The sequence below is a fragment of the Tribolium castaneum genome, chromosome 2 (assembly GCF_031307605.1).
Source record: "Tribolium castaneum strain GA2 chromosome 2, icTriCast1.1, whole genome shotgun sequence".
Lineage (NCBI taxonomy): Eukaryota > Metazoa > Arthropoda > Insecta > Coleoptera > Tenebrionidae > Tribolium > Tribolium castaneum.
This window is the reverse complement of record NC_087395.1, coordinates 22,188,009-22,209,706: the sequence shown is the minus strand read 5'-3', so window position 1 is coordinate 22,209,706 and position 21,698 is coordinate 22,188,009. Positions and strand designations below refer to the sequence as shown.

General features: G+C 37.2%; 4 protein-coding genes and 1 non-coding gene across 8 annotated transcripts in view; 3 read left to right on the top strand and 2 right to left on the bottom strand.

The window, feature by feature from the left end:
• The window catches only part of LOC103314274 (uncharacterized protein), a 30,965-nt gene extending 26,132 nt beyond the window's left edge, over positions 1 to 4,833 (top strand). The window contains exon 3 of the mRNA XM_008199833.3: positions 2,067 to 4,833. Coding sequence (XP_008198055.1) covers positions 2,067 to 2,179 — 113 coding nt within the window. The 3' untranslated portion in view covers positions 2,180 to 4,833. The remainder of the gene's footprint in view (positions 1 to 2,066) is intronic.
• An 80-nt stretch (positions 4,834 to 4,913) lies between these two features.
• Positions 4,914 to 5,009, top strand: Mir927b (microRNA mir-927b). The gene has a single exon (NR_129356.1). It is a non-coding gene; the product is annotated as a microRNA mir-927b (primary transcript).
• Positions 5,010 to 15,046: 10,037 nt separating this feature from the next.
• Positions 15,047 to 17,160, bottom strand: LOC662494 (cyclin-dependent kinase 11B). 3 transcript variants are annotated; one of them, XM_008199830.3, is made up of 6 exons: positions 16,949 to 17,160; positions 16,768 to 16,905; positions 16,640 to 16,722; positions 15,633 to 16,579; positions 15,224 to 15,562; positions 15,047 to 15,171 (listed from the first exon to the last, which is right to left on the bottom strand). In XM_008199830.3, exons 1-6 carry the CDS (start codon positions 17,029 to 17,031, stop codon positions 15,094 to 15,096), a joined length of 1,668 nt encoding a protein of 555 aa, XP_008198052.1. In that variant the 5' UTR covers positions 17,032 to 17,160; the 3' UTR covers positions 15,047 to 15,093. The 3 variants fall into 3 exon arrangements, with proteins under 3 accessions (XP_008198052.1, XP_008198053.1, XP_973679.2); XM_008199831.3 differs by having other exon boundaries at positions 15,633 to 16,552; XM_968586.5 differs by having other exon boundaries at positions 15,633 to 16,722.
• Positions 17,161 to 17,195: 35 nt separating this feature from the next.
• On the bottom strand, positions 17,196 to 19,709 carry LOC662461 (cdk10/11-like protein). Of its 2 annotated transcripts, NM_001170645.1 has the most exons (4): positions 19,568 to 19,700; positions 19,145 to 19,522; positions 17,374 to 19,093; positions 17,233 to 17,325 (listed from the first exon to the last, which is right to left on the bottom strand). In NM_001170645.1, the coding sequence occupies exons 1-4, from the start codon at positions 19,660 to 19,662 to the stop codon at positions 17,233 to 17,235; spliced, it is 2,286 nt and encodes a 761-aa protein (NP_001164116.1). In that variant the 5' UTR covers positions 19,663 to 19,700. The 2 variants fall into 2 exon arrangements, with proteins under 2 accessions (XP_008197930.1, NP_001164116.1); XM_008199708.3 differs by having other exon boundaries at positions 17,196 to 17,325; positions 17,374 to 19,522; positions 19,568 to 19,709.
• Positions 19,710 to 19,896: 187 nt separating this feature from the next.
• LOC100322888 (uncharacterized protein) lies at positions 19,897 to 21,578 on the top strand. Its single transcript, NM_001170646.1, has 4 exons — positions 19,897 to 20,203; positions 20,253 to 20,507; positions 20,559 to 20,672; positions 21,000 to 21,578. The coding sequence occupies exons 1-4, from the start codon at positions 20,066 to 20,068 to the stop codon at positions 21,576 to 21,578; spliced, it is 1,086 nt and encodes a 361-aa protein (NP_001164117.1). The 5' UTR covers positions 19,897 to 20,065.
• Positions 21,579 to 21,698: the final 120 nt, after the last annotated feature.

The window sequence follows — 21,698 nt, the reverse complement described above, 5'->3', positions numbered from 1 at the left end:
TTGGCCCCTCTGCTGCATACCAAGAGGTGTTGTCAGTTCTGATGTCGTTCGGTCCGATTACGTGTAAATCGCACCTACGTCCAAAACGGCCCTTAACCTTAGCCCGGTTATATCGCTGTAATTGGCTGCGGCTTATTGTTCTTTCAACACACGTACCGAAACGCCGCTGAATCCGGGATTTTTCTGCGAATTATCCGCTCGTCGATCATGGGGCCATTAAGAGGGGCAATTACAACGGCGAGCATAATGTAAGCGGTTTTGGCAACCGGAGAGGACGTAAATACCGGAATCGATGCCCGTCGATCGCTGTTTTCCGCTTTTTACTGATGTGGAAATTAAGCGGTCGCCGGGATAAAACAATTATCCGAAGGGCGGGCTAGTGATCGAAATAACAACGAAGGAAAGTTTCGGGAATGACAAGCGTAATCACCGAGAGAATTTCGGGAATTTTTCCAAATTGATTTGTATGTTTGGAGGGTTTTTCGTTTAATTGCACACTGCCAGGGCTAATTGTTACGATCGCTTCAGCATGCGTTTGTCCAAATTATTATTACGTTTCTTAAACTCGGCGTAATAGGCGCTTGAAACAATAGCAGATTTTGAATTTCTTACGTGTTTCTTCCTTCTTTATATTATCTTTGCCGACTTTGATGGCTCTTTTTATTACCAAAACAATCATTTCAATTCTCTATTGTCACATTCCGGTAACAAACTCGCTGTTTTATAATCTTGGCTCCCTCTTTTATAACTGTGGCCATGCAGTTTTGAACAAATTTGAATTTCAAAGACAAATCATACAACAGCGAAACCAAAAATACAGGGTGTAAAAAAAAAGGTGAACAAAAGAATCCAATTTTTATTGTACGTTTTATTAAGAAAACTTTTTAACTTTAGTAAATTATTTCAAGTCTGAATTTTTATCATTAATTCAATAATCTCACTTAAAAATAACACTTAACTGCGTAAATACGCACAAACAAATTTTTTTGATCAGATACATCGTTAAAATATACCAAAAATATCACTCAATGCGTTTTTTACGTGGGCACTTCCCAAATAAATTGGTAAATAATGCAGGGGATTTTTCTGTGCTTTACCCGAAATAAAATTTTCACCAAGCGCTCAGTTACGATTTGTATAATCGCACCAAATTGGTGTTATTATAAATAAATCATCACGAAACCGCCACAAAGACTGACTCACATTTCCCCCTAAATACACAAATCGAGACAAAGCTCACTTGTTTGGAAACAACCCTTTTTGAGCAAACCTCATTTAAATCATCCCTTTGTACCTTTCCGGTTTACGCCTTGCTGTTATCGTTTCTTGAAACCACTCCTCTGCCGGAATAAGTACCAATATAAAAAAGATTTGGGCCTTCCGCCCCCAATTAACTCCAGGCTCTGCCGTTAAAAGTAACAACATTAGGTGCAAAACCCCATAAATACGGAATTTTAGGAGTCTCGTCGTTGCTTTGTTCGGGACAAACGCAGTTTTATTTTGCACATCGATAAAACACAGCTGTGCTTTATTTTGGGCGCATTTATTATCCTTTTTTTAAGGGCGTACGTGTCGGAATAGTAGGAACCGTTTTAAAGTGGTCTAAAGCAAAATCGATGAACACGAATTTACTTAGTTCGAAGGACAAATAAATTGCGAGGATAAGAGGACGAGCTTTAACTCCACTTCACAATGAAAGTTTTTCCAAGAGAATTAAACTCGTAATTGGGTCGTAAAATTCGCTCTGTAAACAGATTATTAATAATTAAAGGTGCCGGGACGGCTCAAGGCAATAAATTCCGTATCAAGTATCAATTGTTGAGTTCTTTTGAAAGTCCATGTCAGGAAGCACAATGGGCAAGCGCTCGATAAATCTTGCTCCTGTCCGAGGATTTTTTAATACTTAATAGAAAACTTTCCTAGTTTATTCCAGTTTGCAAAAAATGATTCTCTGTAGTAAAATATCAATTGAAAAGTTGGCAACCGGTTCATGCAAACCGAGCCAATTCCTGAACAAACACTTTTGGTATTGAACCTGTCACATAATCATTTTTGCTTTTTTGCAGAGAACTGGGGCACCAAGACGTTCTGCTGTACAGAACCCGGCTGCAACGGGGCCTTCATGAAGTCATCCAGTTTATTGGTGATGGTGATCTTGACAACTCTTGTGATCCACTGAGGAACAGTCGAAGATTCAACATATATGATAAGCACATTCCTGAATGATATTCTAAATCGTTTTCTATAGTCTTCCTCGTTCATAAGAGTGTTTTTTTCTCCATTTCGAATTCATTGGATCACATAGACACGCGCGCGCGAAATTGAGATGTTAATCGTGGCCTGGGATGCTGTCGGGACGTGGACAGGCTGGGTCTTGCAGAAGCTAAATGCCTCGGAGAGACAATCAATTTTCGGTTGCAATGACAAAAAATCGACTCTTTTGCACTTTTTCAAACCCAGGATTTAAAAAAATATCGTTCTTTTACGTAATTTCTACGTAAAATGTCAATATCTACAAGGTGAGCTTCATTGTTAAGACGTTTAAAAAAATATTTAAAAAAACGTTGAAAAATGTAGCAAAATGTTTTAACAAATAATCACTTGATCGTTTAGTAATTATTTTGCGTTATTGAAATAAAAATTTATTGAATTAATGTATTGAACACAAAAATTAATTTTCTATCCCGGCGCATCCACCAAAATTGAATTTTAAATTTTTTATTTTTTTTCTCTTCTGTAAACAAAAAATGATGTATGATTACCTTGAGGATCTTACATTTTTAAAGTATTCAAAACAAATTTAAAAACTGTTTTAATTTTGACTGGAGAATTTGAAAAAAAAATTGGAAAATGTTTTTTTAGCAATTTTTTTTCCTATTTTCTATTCGCTACTTATGCAGAATCCAAATATAAAACCTGTCTGTTGCTGTCGATTGTACTTTTTGTATAATCACATTTTGCCAAGTCATACTTTTGACTTTTTCTAAAAAGTAAAGTGCTAATGAAAATACTTTTGGGAAGACAATCAATTTTCGGTTGCAATAAAATAAATCGACTCTTTTGCACATTTTCAAACCCAAAATTTAAAGAAAAACCTTTTTACGTAGTTTCTACGTAAAATGTTAATATCTACAAGGTGAGCTTTATTGTTAACACGCTTTACAAAAAATATTTAAAAAAAACGTTGAAAAACATAGCAAAATGTTTTAGTGGGACAACAAACAAAATAATCAGCTGATCTTTTTGTAAATACTTTGCACTACTGAAATAAAAATTTATTGATTAAACTAGGAATAAATTTTCTATCCCGGCGCATCCACCAAAATTGAAATTTACAACGTACAATAATATCCAACAAATTATATTCTTTTTTTCTCTTTTAAACAAAAAATGACACGTACCTTACATTTTTAAAGTATTCAAAGCAAAATTACAAGCGGTATTAATTTCGACTGGAGGGATTTTGAGAAAGTCGCATTAAAAATGTTGGAAATGTTTCTTGGCTAATTTTTATTTGCATTTCCCTATTTCTTATTCACTACTTATGTAGAACCTAAATATGAAATCTGTTTGATTCTATCGATTCAACTTTTTTGTAAAATTACATTTTTCCACGTCTTACTTTTGACTTCCTTCTAAAAAGAAAAGTGCTAATAAAAATGCACAAAAGCAGCCAAAAAAAGCCAATTTCACAATTTTAAATAAGATTTTCTCAAAATCCCTTAAAAAAATAAACCCCTTGTTAGAACAAACAATTCGGCTAAATTTTAATACTATTTTAATTTTTGCTCGAAAAACTTAAACATATGTTTTCCATTTTTTTTTTAAAGACACCTCTTAAGCAAAACTGAGTGCGACGTAAATTATTCCTAAGTTTAAAAACAATAATCTCCAAAACCAGTCATCCAATTACAAAAATTCCCTCACGTTTATTTTAATTACCATGTTATTTTTATTACGCCAAAGAATAAAACATAAAATTGCCTAACAAACTTTCAATTTTTAGTGATTCAGTACCTAAATAAAAACGTGGCATGTGATAACGTAAACGGCTTTAGGTTCAAGTTTAGTTCTTAGTAAAGGGCTTTCAGAAGAAAACTTTTATAAAAACACTCGCCTTGTGTATATGGCACAACATTTAGCAATTCGCAAGACTCCGCCTGTACTCAAAAGACGAACGAATCGTACAAGAATATCACACATCAATTTTCAAACAGCATCGGGGCCAGTCTCAGCACTTTTAAACTAATCCACGAGAATTTTTTCAGTTCTCCTGAAACGAAACTTTCACAAAAGAAAGGTGTCGGGAAAACTGAAAACCGCTACCGTATGATGTTTTACTATAGAATTAATATCGTAATTAGGGTTCTAGTACTTGACATATTCGTTAATAAAAAGTTCATCTAAAAAATGGAATTAATAAAATTTGTAACGTAAGTATAGGTAAGCTTAACATTGATTAATTGTAATTAACAATCTATATATTCTAAAAATCACAAATTCTAATTATAAGACGATCCACGAATGCAGAGTTCCCCGCAATTTCCCGTTTTCCATAATTTCATGCAAAATAATTCCATATTGTGGCGCGGAAAATGTTTATTTATGCAATAAAAACCATGCACACGCGAAGAACTTGTTGATTATTTAAAATAAGATTTATGTAACTGCTGGCACAGATTCAGAGGCACACTGTATATAATAAGGGAAAAAACGTCATTTAGGCCCATTTGTAAGTGCTTTCGTACAAATTATGTCACTTGGTGTACCACGCTGTAACGATTTGTGTAACGACAACAAATGTTATTATAAATAAATCATCATAAACCACCACCGAGACTTTGATTCATTCCCCCCAAATGGACAAAGCCCGCCTGTTGGAAAACAATCCTCTGGCAAAAACGCCGCTAAACCGCCCTTTGAGCCCTTCCGGTTTTAGAATCTGTACGCTTTGTTGTTACTTTAAAATCACAGAGCTTACGGATTCTCGAACTGGTGGAGTATTAAACGCCCAGTTAATTGTGAGGTGAAACCTGAAGAGGAAACTAGAAGCCATAAAACGGAAATTGGAAACGATAAGAAACGGTCAATTGAAACAACTGCAACTGTGACGAGTCCACGTTTTCCTTTTTTCTGACGGCGTCAAGTTGCGCCAGAACTGCGAGTGCGGAACTAATTGGATGAGGGCTGTAATGGGGGTTGATTGATTCGGGTTAATTGGCCAAACATTACGGCACGAGTTGCTAATGACGGTTTCACTCGTTTCCAACAATCGTCATAATTTCGAAAACACCATTTTTGAGTTCAGAACTCGATAAACTATAAGCGTTAATCGCCCCTCTGAATTAAGCTTTTTGGTTGCGAAGCCCATTCATCTAAGTTAAACGGGGCGATTTAGCGCCGAAGTTTATTACAGTCCTCAATTATGCACATTTATTTTCGCCAATCGCCCGATAGGTCCAATAAGTGCCGAAAAAAGAGCTTAATATGGAAAGTACAAGACCAGTAAGAGCATAAAGAGACCGTTTTGCAGTAAATTTAAAACGTATGGTCCTAAACGCTTCACAGTGCCTCCATAAAGTTTTATTTGTTCCGTGCTTGTTGAACTCGAAGAAATGGAAATTACTTTCTACTATTAAATAAAAATGCCGGTAAGTCGACTAAAAGTATTTTTGCTGTAGCTCAAAAACTACAATCGCGCAGAAATCAGCGTTTGCCAAAATATTTCATTTTCTCTGTCTATTTTTTTTTTCAAAATTCTGCTACAATTTCTTATAATAGATAATAATTAATTAAAAATTTTAAAATACTTAATATCGATTTTTTTTATTTCTAGTGTCATTCTCAAAAAATACGTAAAAAAATTTTATTTTACCTTTTGGATGTAGCGACATTTTTAACGTCTTTTTTTGTATTAGCAGTTTCAAAACTATAAAAACGCCAACGTCGCATTTTTTTCAAAATTAGCTGTTATAAATTATTCACGCACTTCAAGGAAATAAGAAAATAATAGCCGATGTAATTTATAGTTTTAATGAGTTTTATCAATCTTATTTAATAAAATAATTTGGTAAAATGCGACGTTGGCGTTTTTACAGGTTTGAAACAGCTAATACATCAATTTAAAGAATAATTTGTCTTAGAATAACATAAGAAATAACACTTTATTGTGTAGCATCTTATAATTAATTATTATTATATTAATTTTTTGATTTTAAATACAAGGAACTGTAGAAAATTTGTGGAAAAAGTCACGTGCATGGAAGAAAGTATAAAATATTTCATGGCAAATGCTGAATTTTGTGTGATAATTGTATGCTCCCATATTAAAAAAATATTTATAAAAACAAATAATGTCTGTAATTTTTTTTTAATTATTATTTAATTACCTTTTGGATCTAGCGACAGTTTTAACCCTTCAGCTTGTATGCAACAAAATTAAAACAGTTTTTATAAAAACAAATAGAAATTTATGTAAGATTTTTTTATTTTTATTAAATTACTAATTACATCTAGCGACACTTTTTTTGCACTTATTAAAAAATCATTTGTCTTAGAATAATATAAGAAGTAGCATTTTATTGCAAAGCGATTTATAATTAATTATTATTACATTATTTTTTTTAATTTTAAATATGAGGAACTGTAGAAAAATTGTGGAAAAATTCACGTGCATGGAAAAAAGTATAAAATATTTAATAGCAAATGCTGAATTTGGTGATAATTAGTTTTTAAGATGCGGTAAAATATGCTTTTAGGAAACTCAGCTTGTATACAACCAAATTAAAAAGTATTTATAAAACAAATAAAAATGTATTTGTGGGAAGAAATTTTTAATATTTATTTAATACCTTTTGGATCTAGCGACATTTTTAACTCCTCAGCTTATATACAACAAAATTAAAACAGTATTTATAAAAACAAATAAAAATTTATGTAAGATTTTTTTATTTTTATTAAATTACCTATTATATCTAGCAACACTTTTAACGCCTTTTTTGCACATATTAAAAAATCTTCTATCTTAGAATGATACAGGAAAAAACATTTTATTGCGAAGCGATTTATAATTAATTATTATTATATTATTTTTTTAATTTTAAATACGAGGAACTGTAAAAAAATTGTGGAAAAATTCACGTGCATGGAGGACTGTATAAAACATTTAATAACAAATGCTGAATTCGGTGTGATAATTGGTTTTTAAGATGCAGTAAAAATATGCTTTTAGAAAACTCAGCTTGTATACAAACAAATTAAAAAAGTATTTATACAACAAATAAAAATTTATTTGTGGGAAGAAAATTTTAATTTTTATTTAATACCTTTTGGATCTAACGACATTTTTAACTCCTCAGCTTATATACAACAAAATTAAAACAGTATTTATAAAAACAAATAAAAATTTATGTAAGATTTTTTTATTTTTATTAAATTACCTATTATATCTAGCAACACTTTTAACGCCTTTTTTGCACATATTAAAAAATCTTCTATCTTAGAATGATACAGGAAATAACATTTTATTGCGAAGCGATTTATAATTAATTATTATTATATTATTTTTTTAATTTTAAATACGAGGAACTGTAAAAAAATTGTGGAAAAATTCACGTGCATGGAGGACTGTATAAAACATTTAATAACAAATGCTGAATTCGGTGTGATAATTGGTTTTTAAGATGCAGTAAAAATATGCTTTTAGAAAACTCAGCTTGTATACAAACAAATTAAAAAAGTATTTATACAACAAATAAAAATTTATTTGTGGGAAGAAAATTTTAATTTTTATTTAATACCTTTTGGATCTAACGACATTTTTAACTCCTCAGCTTGTATACAACAAAATTAAAACAGTATTTATAAAAACAAATAAAAATTTATGTAAGATTTTTTTATTTTTATTAAATTACCTATTATATCTAGCAACACTTTTAACGCCTTTTTTGCACATATTAAAAAATCATCTGTCTTAGAATGATATAAGAAATAACATTTTATTGCGAAGCAATTTAGAATTAATTATTATTATACTATTTTTTTAATTCCAAATACGAGGAACTGTAGAAAAATTGTGGAAAAATTCACGTGCATGGAGGACTGTATAAAATATTTAATAGCAAATGCTGAATGCGGTGTGATAATTGGTTTTTAAGATGCAGGAAAAATATGCTTTCAGGAAACTCAACTTGTATACAACCAAATTAAAAAAGTATTTATAAAAATAAGTAAAAATATATTTGTGGGAAGAATTAATTACTTTTTGGATCTAGTAACATTTTTATTGCCTTTTTTGCACATACCAAATAATCATTTTTCTTAGTATATAATAAAGTATAAAGTAAAATAAAAATATAAATAAATAAAGTATAAATAGTATAAAAAAATGTATGTATGAAGCAAAAATTAGATATTTACATAAAATAATACGGAAATTAAAACATATCTCTATAATTATGATTAAATTTTACGTAATTTGGTATTCTGGCGTATTTTTTCGGTCCCAATACAAACATAATTGCTCGTCAACACTAAAGCACCTCTTTACGGCCTAATAAAACAATGTCCCGTTTTCCCAATTAATATTAAATTGAATTTGGTTAAGTTTATTGGCGAAGGGAACCCACATAAAGACAAACAATAGTGTGACTAGTTTCGGACTATTTCACTCAAACGCGACTATCATCAGGCGTTCCAAACTACATGAAATATATAGTTAAGAGAAGTGAAGCGCATTGTTACAAAGAATTGACTCTTTAAGAAGTAACTACAGACGACGTTCTGGAATTTCCTCGTTGAGAACGGAATAAAAATAAGCGATGCACACAAAACAACAAAGGGAGATTGTCAAAGGAGGGAAAACGGTTAAGTATCTGAACCCTTTTCTCTTATGAAAAATTAAAAACTACAATTTTTTTGCAATTCTTCGTAGATATTAAAAGCAAATTCCTACCAAACCCCAAATCATTGAATTTGTAAACCGTATTGATTGCGAATTTGGTCTTTGTTTCGCAAAACAATGCTCTAGAAGCGGCGAAAATCCGCATTTGTGTGTTTTGCTATTTGGGGCCATAAATTAACTTCTGCCACCAAAACTACATTTACCTTTGGCGGAAATGTCCTGCGATTTTACGACGGAAAGACCTTATTTCCGGTCATTTTGATAACTTCGGGGTTAGGGGGATTTTTGTGTCAACTGTGTGAAATTATCGACGAAGAGCTCAGACTTGTGAAAGTTTCATGACGTGCAAGAAATATTCTTTAATTAAGGCGAAAAAAGGAGATGTCGCGAGTTAGCTTGCGCTGTAATAAATTTGCTTATACGGGGCGTCATTTTAGGCCAGAGTTTTAACTGAAAATTTTTAACAATTGATTCTGTCCTTCATGCATATTTAACGCTACCGTCCGCTCCCTAATTGGGATTAATGGCGTTGATTATTTGATGTTTGCGCTGACAAAAACGGAATTAATAGACGTCCGAAATTTTCAAATTAAATTGGAAAAAAATGGATTATTGGTGCAACTTTCGAATTCCAAAGTTTGTGATTTATCGCGGTGAACCCTTTCATTGCTAGATTCAAGCCTACGTGCCCAATTTCCCGACACAATAATTTCCCGGAAAACAGATTAAAGTAAAAGTTTTGGGAAAATTGTTCATTTCCCTGCGGATGAAGCAAAAATCGCGCCGGTTTATAGAACAGCGGAAGGAAATGCTAGTCGACACCTTGCGAGTTGAGTTCTTGTAGCGGTGATGTCTATTTCAATTTTACGCGTGAATTATTTAGTCGTCTATGAGGGCTGATATGGCCGAAGTTTTTACGGAGCCACGGATAAACACGGAGGAACAGCTACATTGATGTGCAAATGAGAAACGGTGGAACGACTTGCTTGCAATATTTAGAAGCGACAGATTGCCGAGGTTTGCAGGAATTGGCCCGGGATGAGCACATAAGTGTCTCATCTTCTCCCAGAATTGAAAAAGTTGATGGCACCCAAAATCGAACAGCAAAACGAAGAAATATCGAACGCGTTTAAAAAAACATCACTCAATTTCGAGACGCGGCGAAATGTTCGCCTTCCACACAATCTTCTCAATGCGAAAAACTAACCAAATATCAAATGTGGATTTCGAAAAGTTGCTAAATCAATTTTTCACTAAATTCGCCCCAAGGCAACTGGAGCTTATGCTCGTATACGTATTGTGTTTGCACGGAACTACCTACAGGCGTTAAAACAAGAGAAAATGCCGTTTGCGTTCGATATTTCTATATTCATATAAATTTGGTTGGTTTGTACCAACAATGAATTGGTCGCCACAAAGACTGACAAATAGTTTTGATGATTGATGTTCGATAATAGAATTATTTTTAATTAAAACCTAGTGAAATCCTGTTAATTATATCAGCCCGCAAAATGCTTTGTGATTTATCAGTGACACAAAAGCGCAAATAATTGTTAAAACTGCTAAAAAAATCACCTAATTAAATCAGAAAGTACCTTACACAAGTTTTGTGATATTTCCTTCAATACGCCTAAAAATTTTCAGTTAAGAACAAAAATGATGTTACTTTAATCTATTTAAGCAAAAGCTCAATACACGATTGAGAAATTAATATTTTTGAAAAATAACCATAAATAGCTAATGACTAATGAGTTCAAAGTTACTATTTTTGCCCAAATGTTGAAGCAAAAACTCAATTTTCTGGCAAAATTTTAAAATAAAAAATTACGTTACTTTTACTTTTGTCGAGCATTTTGTTACGTACGTGTTTCGGCCAAAAACTTATAAATACGCATAAATTTCCCAGAACAGGGCAAAAATATTACTTTTTCTCCTTTTACGTTAAATTTACCTAATTTTAAGCAAAAAATAATTTATTATCTTAATTAAATTAAGTCGAAATTGAAGTTTTTTAACCTGTTAACAGCAATTTCACAAAAACACGTCAAAAAATCACCAAATTACGCCGAAAATTAACTGATTTTAAGTTAAAAACCAGGAAAGTTAGAAAAAATTCTACCCGCCTTGTTTAACTAATTTATTTCTCGAAAGTCCTTATAAGGTACAAAGATTTCAATAAGAGTAAACATTATAATAATAATAATAATAATAATAATAATAATAATAATAATAATAATAAGAAGAAGAAGAAGAAGAAGCAGAAAAAGAAGAAGAAAAAAGAAGAAGAAAAAGAATAATTAATAACACAGTTAAAAATAATAATAATAATGAAGTTTATTGTTATAGAAATTTTCTGACAAAATTTTGATCTAATACTTTTGCTTTTTTGTTTTTTCAGGTTTAGCACGTTTATCAGCCAAAAGCGAAATTATTTCTTATAAATTCGTTAAAATAGATCAAAAATCACAAATGAAGGTAGACAATAATATGTATCATTCTGTTTTTTTTGTAGATTCATCTACAAAAAAAGTGCCTTTTTTGTTTTGTAAAAGTTTGTTAAAAAATCAGCAAATTAGAAACTAGATAAAAACTGTACGTGTTTCGAAGTTGTTCAAGCGGAAAACAGGTCGACTATCCACAATGACGTCGCAAATTACGTTGTTTTAAGAAAAAAAACTCACTTTTTGGCAAAATTTTCTTCTTAATAGTAAAAAAAATTTCAAGAAAAAGAAATAGAAATAAATGAGTTCGAACGAGACTTTGAAACGATATTAAAAAATAAATTAAAACAAAGAAAATATTTTTATGAGCATTAAATTTGAGCAAGTTACTTGTTTTATGTTCTTTTAACGGTAACACATTTTGGGCCAATTCATAAAAGGCGAATTAAAATTAAATTTGCTCTTAAAGGTATTAATTTTTAATTCATAATTAGCCCCTGACTCTTAGCACTTGATTGGTACAATATAACAACGTGCTCAGTTCTTCCGATCAAATTTTATTGGTGCATTAATAATTAATCGAAACCAAAGCAAAATAAATTGTTAAATTTTACGAGTTGTGGATTTACTAACCGGATCCATAAAAATATGAAATACTTGTTCGTGATTTTATGTCACAATATCGTAATATGATAAATGCAGTTCCAGTTTTTAGCTTTATTTAAAAGCGATAAAGTATCATGAAAACGTCGATATCACCGAAACAATGGGTCATAGAAAAATTTATGAGCAACACCCGAACCCTCGTGTTATTTTACACATCCGTAAATTACCATTTTAATAAATTTATGTAACCTATATTTTCCGCAAAGTAGACAAAAGTAAATTAGAGGATTTCACAGCGAAACCACTTTGACACATTTAATCATTAACAAACCAATTAATTTTTTATGGCCTGCATGTTCAATTTTCGTTGGATTGTTGGAAAAAATGGGCGTTATTTAGGATTACTCCGGTGGAATCCGGAGTAAAAAATCTGCCTTTTAGCCGGCTACCCGGAAGCAGTACGTCTCTGTCAGCGTTGAGCTCTTCACTTGTGCACACAAAGCTTTAAGGATGGCGATTGCAACATAGCTGAAGAGCTTTACATAACTCATTCGCCGATAAAGGTATGTCGGTTATTATTGACCGCTTGGAACGCATCCAGAGGTGATGCATCGACACGTAGGTCTTTTTTCCGCCGAGACAAGTGAGGAAAAATGCCAGTGATTTATCCGCGAAAGCCGGCCCTGGAGTGGGGGCAGCGGCGTGCTTCCTACTCGTCCAATTTTAAATATTGCTCCGAATTTATGGAAATTTATGTGTTTACGTGTTCGAAAGTGCAGGAAGTGGTCCTTTCCGCATGTATGCAATTACATTCGAGATGCAACTTCCTGGGGGAAAAATAGTTATGAGGTCGAGTAATAAACAGGGCGTTACGGCTGTCTCTGCAGGTGTTTGCAATTTCTTAATTTTTACGAGGGGCAATAAAGTGTCTTAATTTACGGCCGGTCGTCGTCTTTTGTATTTTTGATGCCGGTCTTCGGCGGCATTACCGGTATTAAAACGGACGCTTCCGTTCCAATTTCCTGTCGTCGAATCAAGTTTATAAAATTAAATTGCGCACTGCGGCGTGACATTATTTATCGCCGCAATCTTCACCTGAACAAACTAGATCCAAAAAAAGATTTCAAAGATAAGTGCATAATAAATTCACACAAGACATGCTTAAATTCCACTTCGCCGAAATAAAACATTCATAGAGAGGTAAGCTGCAGTGGGGACCCGTGGGTTATAATCCCATTGTCTTTCTCGAGACGAATATAAATAATTGAGATGTTCGCCGATCGATTACTATCAAATAACGCGGAAAGGTTCGGGCTACAGTTTTTAATTAGATGCATACTCGGGAGACTTTCGAGATGAAAGTGTATTGATTGCGCGAATTGCTCTAATATTCCCTGTCATTGATAGATTATCTTAAAAGCTTTTTTGCACTTGGAGGATTTATGGAAGGATTGTCGTTAAGGGGAATTTTAAATTATAATGCGGGGCCGTTAAGTGCCGATTTACAGCGAAAGGCTGCACCGGCCACGCTCTTCGATTCACAGCAGGTCCGCAATTAAAAATTCGACTCAAAACCATCGACTTTTTGTGACCCAAAAAGACACAATTTCAAAAAACAAAAACTAGTTCAAATTAAGTCACTTAAGTTGAATTTTTATCCGCGCTGTCTATTTTATACGGAGAAATTAACTATTTATTCGTCCATGGTTTAAAAAAGTTTAATCAGCAAAGAAAGAATTTTGTAACTTCTGGACACTGAGCTTTTGTTTAGTCTTCACCTTCTGTTAAAAGGATAATTAAACAAAGTGTTTTAAGCAAAAATAACACTATTTTCGACGCAGTTGGTAGATTTTCGGACGACAAAATTCTTTAAAATGCACATCAGGTGCTAAAACACCCACCAAAAACAGAATAATTCCACTTTCAACAATATTAAGAAACAGAGTTTTTAACATAAAAACAAATATAACTGCGTTTTTCACTGTAAAATACTCCAAGACGCAAAATAACATATTATTTTTGGCATTACACATAGTATATTAGGCGCTAAAATCAAAATTGCATGATAAAAATGGAAATAACTAACGCTATGCAACAAGAAATAGGAAAAGAGAAGGATAGGAAAAGCAAATTTTTCACACTTTAGAAACAATTTATTAAAAAAAATAATAAATCTGTAAACGCTTGAAAAAGACAAAAATCCATTTTAAACTTAGTTTGTTAATTTGTAAATAAAATGTAACAAATGTGGAGAAAAATCAAAGTTATTTGCTGAACTTAAAACAATTTTCTTCGTTCAAAGTCCAAAGAATTCACGTTTCAAACCACAATGTACAAAGTTAGTTCAGTAGCAGATCACGTAATATTTTTTTTAGAAAATTTGCCGAAAAATCACAATAACTATAATTCAGCCCAACTTTTTTCCGGATAAATAGATTGAGAGTTGTGACGTTAGACCCCAACACAGACAAAAACGACATTTTCGACGTAATTTAGTCACTTTATTATTTATTTTTTATCACAATAAAATACAATTGTTATCAAGGTTTCGAATTTGAATCAACTTTGTGTTTTCCACCTTATTTGTGCAACTGCTGATAACTTGCACTTTGTCGTCAGTCTCTCGATTCCGAATAGACTTATTCGATGGAATAAGGTAGAGACGAGCAAATTGGTCACTTAGCTTGTCGTGTCGTCTCTGTGATCGCGTTCACGAACCTAGAAAAATACCAAGTTTTACGACCCGGTTACATTCCCGCCCGAAAAAATTGCCCCTGAGCCAAATATCACATCGCGTTGCAGCACACGTCTTGTCCTTGCCCGACCTAATAAAATATAGTCAACGTCGGAAGAAAAAAAATCGACTTTATGCAATCCATCAAGAAATTTTACGAACACTGTGTCAATACATGACCTCGAACTTAAATCGAATTGCAAAAAAGGTAATCTCCGACTACCTACAGGAAAGCAAATATTTAAATCTAGATCAGCGTCCGGCAGTTTAAGGGCATTATAAATATACCGAGTGTTTACTTTTCATTAAATTGCGCTGCGATCCCAAATCCGGGGCAAAAAGGGGCAAAAAATAAAAGTCAGCTTCAAAATACCTGAAGTTTATTTATAGCGAACATTAAAAAATTACTCTTAAAACTTTAAACTAAACCCGGCTCCTATCCTGCTATTGTCAGTCTCGAGGCCTATCCTAAACCCGTCTTCGTCACCCTGAAACAAAACATTAACAGGCCACCAATTGGCAAAAACAGCTCACACGTACTAGTTTTTTATACTCGCCGCCCCCAGATGGCGGCTTCGGACTGGCCTCAGCCGCCCGCTTCTGACCCAGTTCGCTCTTCGCCGGCCATTTAGGAAAATTCGAAGGGTCAATCGGAGGCGGGAATTCACTAAAATACGGGTGTTTTAAAGCCTCCTCGGCTGTGATTCTTTGGTGGGGGTCGAAGGTCAAAAAGTTCAACATGAAGCTCAGACCCAAATCGTTCAACATTTGGAACCTTTTACGCAAATTCGACACCGTGTGGTTCGTAAATTTCATTTTTTGGGCCACCGGCAACTTGTTAAAGCCGGGCCAGATCTTCTCAGTCGGCGTCCCCAAACACTGAAAATTAATCCAATTACCAGTTCGATTTTTTGTACCCAAAATTTTACGTTAGGAGTAAATCACAAACCTTAAAAATCCTGTTGATCTGCTCGGCCTCAGATTTCCCGGGAAAAATCGCGTTCATTAGTAAAAACTCGGCAAAAATACACCCCACTGACCACATATCAATCGGCGTCGAGTACTCTTTGACCCCGAGCAACAACTCCGGCGCCCTGTACCACAGAGTTACCACTATCGGAGTGTAAGGCCGCAGCGGTGATCCATACTCTCTCGCTAAACCAAAATCGCCGACTTTCAAAATACCATTATGTGATAGAAGCAGATTTGATGTTTTCAAATCGCGGTGCAAGATCCAATTATCGTGGAGATGTGCCACTGCCGCTAGCAACTGTTTGAGGAGACATTTGACTTCTCCGGGCGTAAAATGCTGATCTTTGCGCCTCATCATCTCGATCAGCGATTTGAGATCGTGCTCGACGTAATCCATCACGATAAAAATCTTATCCATATTGCTCCCGACCACGATTTCTCGGACTGTTACGATATTTGGGTGCTGGCCCTTGAGGAGGGTGTTGATTTCGCGCAGCGACGTAATCGGAAAGCCTTCTTTCTCCTTCTCCATTTTGAGTTTTTTGAGGGCGACTATGTCGTCAGTTCTTTTGTCCCGAAACCTGTACACCACGCCGTAGGTGCCCTCAGCGATACGGTTCAAACACTGGAACTCGTCCAGTGACCGGCAGCCCTCAATGGCAGGGTAATAGGGAGGCAGCGTTTCGTCATACTCGGGTTTCTCATCAGGCTCGTCCGGTCTCTCTATTATTTCCTCGCTGAGCTTACTTTCAGTACTTTCATCACTGTCTTCCTCCAGTTTGAGCCTTTTCTCCGAAGGCGGCGATTCCGATTCTAAATCTTTGAAATCGTCTTCTAAAATCTCGCTAAATGTTTTAGATTCTTCTACTGTATTTTCAGTTTCATTTTTCCTATTCTCTGAGTCATGATTTGAATTTCTAAAATCTTTTGATTTCTGTACATCATACTTACATGAATCAGAGTATTTTGATCCTAGTAAGTTACCTTTTGTATCTCTCTCATTTCTGTGTGATTTTTTTCGGTGGTGGCGAGATCTGTCCCGCTCTATTGAGCGGTGGCGCCGCTCTCTGATTCACAAAATGTAACGTTTTGTAACACAAATGAGCCCCTACCTGTGGTGCCTGTCCCTATGCGAGTGTCTCTTCTCCCGGTAGCCCTCCGCCCTCTCGTGCCTGAAGTGCTCGCGGTTATCGTCCCGATGCCGTCGTTTTGTACTCTCGGCCAGCCTTTCGGCCGTCGCCATCATCAGTCTAGAAGAGACAGTCAAACGAGCCCCAAAACTATCCAACTAACCTCAAACTTGAATCCTCATTTGTGGGCGATTGATCGCCGGAGGTGCCTTCGAAATTTTCTTTATTAATCGAACCGCCCGACATTATTAACTAAACATTCTTCAAACAACGAGAAAACACACAAAACGTTACAAAAAGCCACACTTTTGCACCAATAATTACACTAAACGTCAGACCTTGCCAACATGGCGGCGCGAGAAAATTAATTCACTAAGTTTATACATTTTGGGGTTAATAAATAATACGAATTTCTACTTTTTTTATAATTTACATTATAATAAAGGATTAAAACTTGAGACTGAACCCGCCCCCCATTCGCCTATTTTCCACACCCATGCCTATCCGGAAGCCATAACCGTCGTCGTCACCATCGCCCCCCTGTAACAAAAAATTAGCAAAAACCACAGTATGAACCCCCCAACTGACCAATTTCTTATACTCCCCGCCCCCACTCGGCGGTTTGGGGCTTGCAGCCAGGGCCCTCTTCTGCCCCAACTCGCTCTTCGCCGGCCAGGTCGGGAACATCGCGGGATCAATGGGCAGCGGGGCTTCGTTGAAATACGTATGTTGCAACGCCTCCTCCGCTGTGACTCTCTGCGCCGGATCAAACGTCAAAAACTTGGTCAGCAAATTCAGCCCCAAATCCGTCAACATGTTGAACTTTGCGCGTAAATTCGAGACGGGATACTCGCTAAACTTCATTTTTTGCACGGCGGGTAGTTTATTAAACCCCGGCCAGATCTTCTCGCTCGGCGTCCCCAAGTCCCGGAAGATGCGGTTCAACTGATCGACTTCCGATTTTCCGGGGAACAGCGCGTTCATTAGAAGCAGTTCGGCGAAAATGCACCCCACCGACCACATGTCGATGGGGGTCGAGTACTCCTTCGTGCAGAGGAGCAGCTCGGGGGCCCGGTACCACAAGGTCACCACGATCGGGGTGTAGGCCTTCAGGGGGGAGCCGTACTCGCGCGCCAAGCCGAAGTCACCGACTTTGAGGATGCCTTTGTGGGAGAGCAAAAGGTTCGAGGTTTTCAAGTCCCGGTGCAAGATCCAGTTGTCGTGGAGGTGTGCCACCGCAAGGAGTAGTTGTTTGAGGAGACACTTGACCTCGCCCGGCATGAAATTTTGCTTCTTGTGCCGCATTGTTTCCATTAAGGATTTCAAATCGTGCTCGACGTAATCCATCACGATGAAGATCTTGTCCATGTTGCTCCCGACTACGATTTCGCGCACGGTGACGATGTTCGGGTGCTGGCCTTTCAAAAGTGTGTTGATCTCGCGTAGGGAGGTGATCGGGAACCCTTCTTTCTCCTTCTCCATTTTCAGTCTTTTTAGAGCGACTATGTCTTCAGTTCGTTTGTCTTTGGCCCGGTAAACCACCCCGTAAGTGCCTTCTTCGATTCGGTTCAAGCACTGGAACTCCTCCACGGACCGGCAGCCCTGCACGGCCGGGTAATACGGTGGTAGGTCTTCATCAATCTTCGGCTTGCTCTCCTCCTTCTTCTCTTTTTCCTCGACAACTTCTTTTTCTTCAGACGCTTCGCGTCCGTTCTTTGGCGAGACTGACGCTGAGCGTTCACTGCTCACACTCCGACTTCGCGATTTACGTTCGGACGAAACACTTCGCTCCCGTGAATCGGACGAATGATCAGATCGTGAGTGTCTAGAATTGGTGCTACTCCTGGCACTTTCCTCACTGTGATCGCTCTTATTATCAGTCTCTTCGTACTGAACTTCCAACTCTTCGTCCGAATTGTCTGAAACCGTGACCACGTTCGTCTCCTCCACTCTTAGTCTCTTGTTGTAAAAATCGTCATCGTCTTGTTGCTTCCGCTTGGCGTGGCGTCTCTCACGTTCCATCCGTGATTGTTCCTTCATCCTGGCCATTTCGCGCTCAGCTTCCAATAATTTCTCTTTCCTCAACTCCTGCTGCGCCCTTTCCTCCTCCGTCAGCTCCTTCTCCTCCCTCTTGTGTCTCTTGTGCTCTTCCCCTGTACTTATATTAATAATTTCCTTGACGTACATACCAGCCTCCCCTTGTAGCGCACTATCCAGCGTCTCCACCTCCCGGTACTTCCGCTCCTTGTCACGCTCCCCCTTCTCCAGCTCATCCCCTTTGGTGGTCCTTTTGCTCAACAAACGCTCCCTTAAATCCTGCAGTGTTTTATCAGCCCTATCCCTCTTCTCCTCCTCATACCTCCGGTGTTTTTCGCCCCCGCGCCCCTCCTTAACCTTCTTCTCCTCGTATTTCCTCGCATCTGAATGCCTGGACCTCGGCGGGTCCTCCTTGCGTTCCCGGTAGTATTGCAGTTCGCTGTAAGTGATTTGTTCCCGGTAGTAGCGCTCCTTCTCCCGCTGGTAGTGTTCGCGCTCTTTATTCGACCGGGATTGCTTGTCCCGGTGGTGTTTCTCGCGGTGGGAGTGTCGCTCTTCGCGGTGACGCTCGGAGCGCTTGTGGTGGGAACGGCTCTCGTGGCCCTCGCGCCGTTTGTTCCGCGAGCTTTGCGAGGCCACGCGGGCCTGTGGGGGCTTGATGTCGAGCGAGTCGATGTTTTCGCCGTCCTCCTCGGACAAACTGTAACAATTGGGTGAGGCAGCCCCCTTGAAGGTGGCGACTGACCTGAAATCCATCGTGTCGTCCTTCTGGCGCGAGGTCTCGGGGCTCTGGCGCAGCTCGCCATCCTCGCTTTGTTCGTCAGCCGAGTTGTAACTCATTTTGGGCTCAAACTAATTGTTTATTTGTGACATTTTGGGGTTAGGGATAATTCAACTGGTATGAAGTTGGCTGCGTGGAATTAATTAGTCCGGGGAATTGTGGTAAAATTAGTGGGGGCGTAATTAATTTAATTGGAGGAGTTGTGATTAATTCGAATTGGTTTTAATTGCAAGTTATTAAATAAAGGGCGCGTGATGGGTGGTTAGTGACTCACTTCACGCCTTATCAACTGTCAAATGACTAACCTCTTCAAGTGATTTTATCAAAAATTTGTATAAATTATGGAAATTCGCGGCTTGTGTGCGAGTTAGCAGGCGTTTTTTTGACCCATTTGGCCCCCAAAGTGCGTTTTTATCATGTGAATGCAAGCTTGAGACTTGATGGAAATCGTGCCGTGCCCCAATGAAGAATAAGAATTTCATCAGGTTTCTGTTCGGAATAATCATAGTCAGTTTGTTTTTGATTATATTCAGACAGCATAAGCCTGAGACGATACAGAACATCGTTTCTACAACCCACCAACAAATCCGCAATTTCAAGGTGCGCCTTTTGCCATTGGGAAAACGTAATATTGTGGTTGTGGTTTCAGGACACGTTCCGAGATGTTGACTCGAAGACGCTTGCCGCCGACGAGAAATATCTGACTTTGTTGGGGTTCACAGACAGCCCCCGACTGTATCCACATGACATCTGGAGGAACACTTCACTGCCAGTCATTGTCACGTATGTTATGGAAGGGCAGGAAAGCCAAGCTGTGGGACTTATTAATAACGTAGGAAGGGTTCTGCCAAACAATACAATTCTAGTTTATAACCTTGGTTTAGGAAATTATGGCCTAAAAACGGTAATTTTATTTTCTTTCAAAATTTTCTCCACTAAACTAACAATACTGCAGCTCTTAAATTATTGCAACAACAGCCGATGTCAGGCCTTGACGTTCAGTTTGGCCAATTTTCCCTCGCACGTGGACGAGGAGAGCATACGGGCCTACAGGCCCCTTGTCATCCAGGTAGGTGCTCAAGAACAATATTTGCAATACCGTTATTTGACGAAAAATTGTCTTGAAAAAATTGAAGAATTTAAAGAAAAGAACTAAAACGACTTTTGGTCCTTTTTACTGGTTAATTGTCTATTTCTGAGCCGAAATTTGTGGTACTGTAGTCAAATATTGTGCAAATAATCCGAATAAAACAACTTGAACAATTTTTTTACCTACCTACATACAAAGAAAAGTAAAGTTTCTACAGTTCTAGCATTAAAGAAACGGTGAAAGCATTAAAGCTAGAGTTAGTTTAGCTTCAAGTTTCTGAAATAGTTAAAAAATCGCGTGTTGCAGGACGCCCTCCAGCGCACCGGCGCCGTGTTGTTCCTGGAGTGCGGGTACCGCTTTTCGCGGCACTTGACCCACGACGTCATCATGGACCTGTTTGAGAAGCGGGCGAAGTCCCAGGGCATCGTCACGTGGCCCATGTCGCTAAAGAACCCAGTTTCGAGTCTGACGCACAAGAAGATGTTCCAGTACTTCCACACCGACGCCGAGAATTTCCTTTTCTTGCAGATGGTGAACGCGGACGTGCTTTTGATCGTCAACACGGAGTCGGTGCACAACGAAATCATGCTGCCCTGGGTCAAGTGCGCGCTGACCCAGGACTGCATCGTTCCGATTGGGGCGCAGTCGGCCGGGTGTCGCTTCGACAAAAAGCCCCAATATCGATATTCCGGGTGCCATAGCTACGACACGTCAGCGCTCAATATAGTTCTAGGACTGAAATTTAACATGGACGGCAGTCGGTACATGTTTGACGAGTCGGAGAAGCTCTTCGAGACGGTTGAGTTGAGCAAAGCCGAGGCTCTCTTGAGAGAATTCGAACAAAATATTACTACTGAAGGGCGATTCATGTCTTTCGACACGTAAATTTTAGGTCGGACCAAATTCAGTGTGATAATAAGCGTAAAGTTATTCCTTTTTGAAACCAAATAATGCCAAGCACTCGATTTCGTTTCTTGAACGGCGCAGTTGGCCCCGAACTTGTGA

Excerpts from the sequence above, each read along its gene's own strand:
- LOC662461 (XM_008199708.3), bottom strand. The coding sequence starts at position 19,662 with ATGAGTTACAACTCGGCTGACGAACAAAGCGAGGATGGCGAGCTGCGC. Across the intron at positions 19,523-19,567 it reads GACGACACGATGGATTTCAG|TTTGTCCGAGGAGGACGGCG; the intron begins GTCAGTCGCCAC and ends CAATTGTTACAG. Across the intron at positions 17,326-17,373 it reads GCGGGGAGTATAAGAAATTG|GGGGGCGATGGTGACGACGA; the intron begins GTCAGTTGGGGG and ends TTTTTGTTACAG.
- LOC662494 (XM_968586.5), bottom strand. The coding sequence starts at position 17,031 with ATGTCGGGCGGTTCGATTAATAAAGAAAATTTCGAAGGCACCTCCGGC. Across the intron at positions 16,723-16,767 it reads CATAGGGACAGGCACCACAG|AGAGCGGCGCCACCGCTCAA; the intron begins GTAGGGGCTCAT and ends TTTGTGAATCAG. Across the intron at positions 15,172-15,223 it reads GCGGCGAGTATAAAAAACTA|GGTGACGAAGACGGGTTTAG; the intron begins GTACGTGTGAGC and ends GTTTTGTTTCAG.
- LOC100322888 (NM_001170646.1), top strand. The coding sequence starts at position 20,066 with ATGAAGAATAAGAATTTCATCAGGTTTCTGTTCGGAATAATCATAGTC. Across the intron at positions 20,204-20,252 it reads AACAAATCCGCAATTTCAAG|GACACGTTCCGAGATGTTGA; the intron begins GTGCGCCTTTTG and ends TTGTGGTTTCAG. Across the intron at positions 20,508-20,558 it reads GAAATTATGGCCTAAAAACG|CTCTTAAATTATTGCAACAA; the intron begins GTAATTTTATTT and ends ACAATACTGCAG.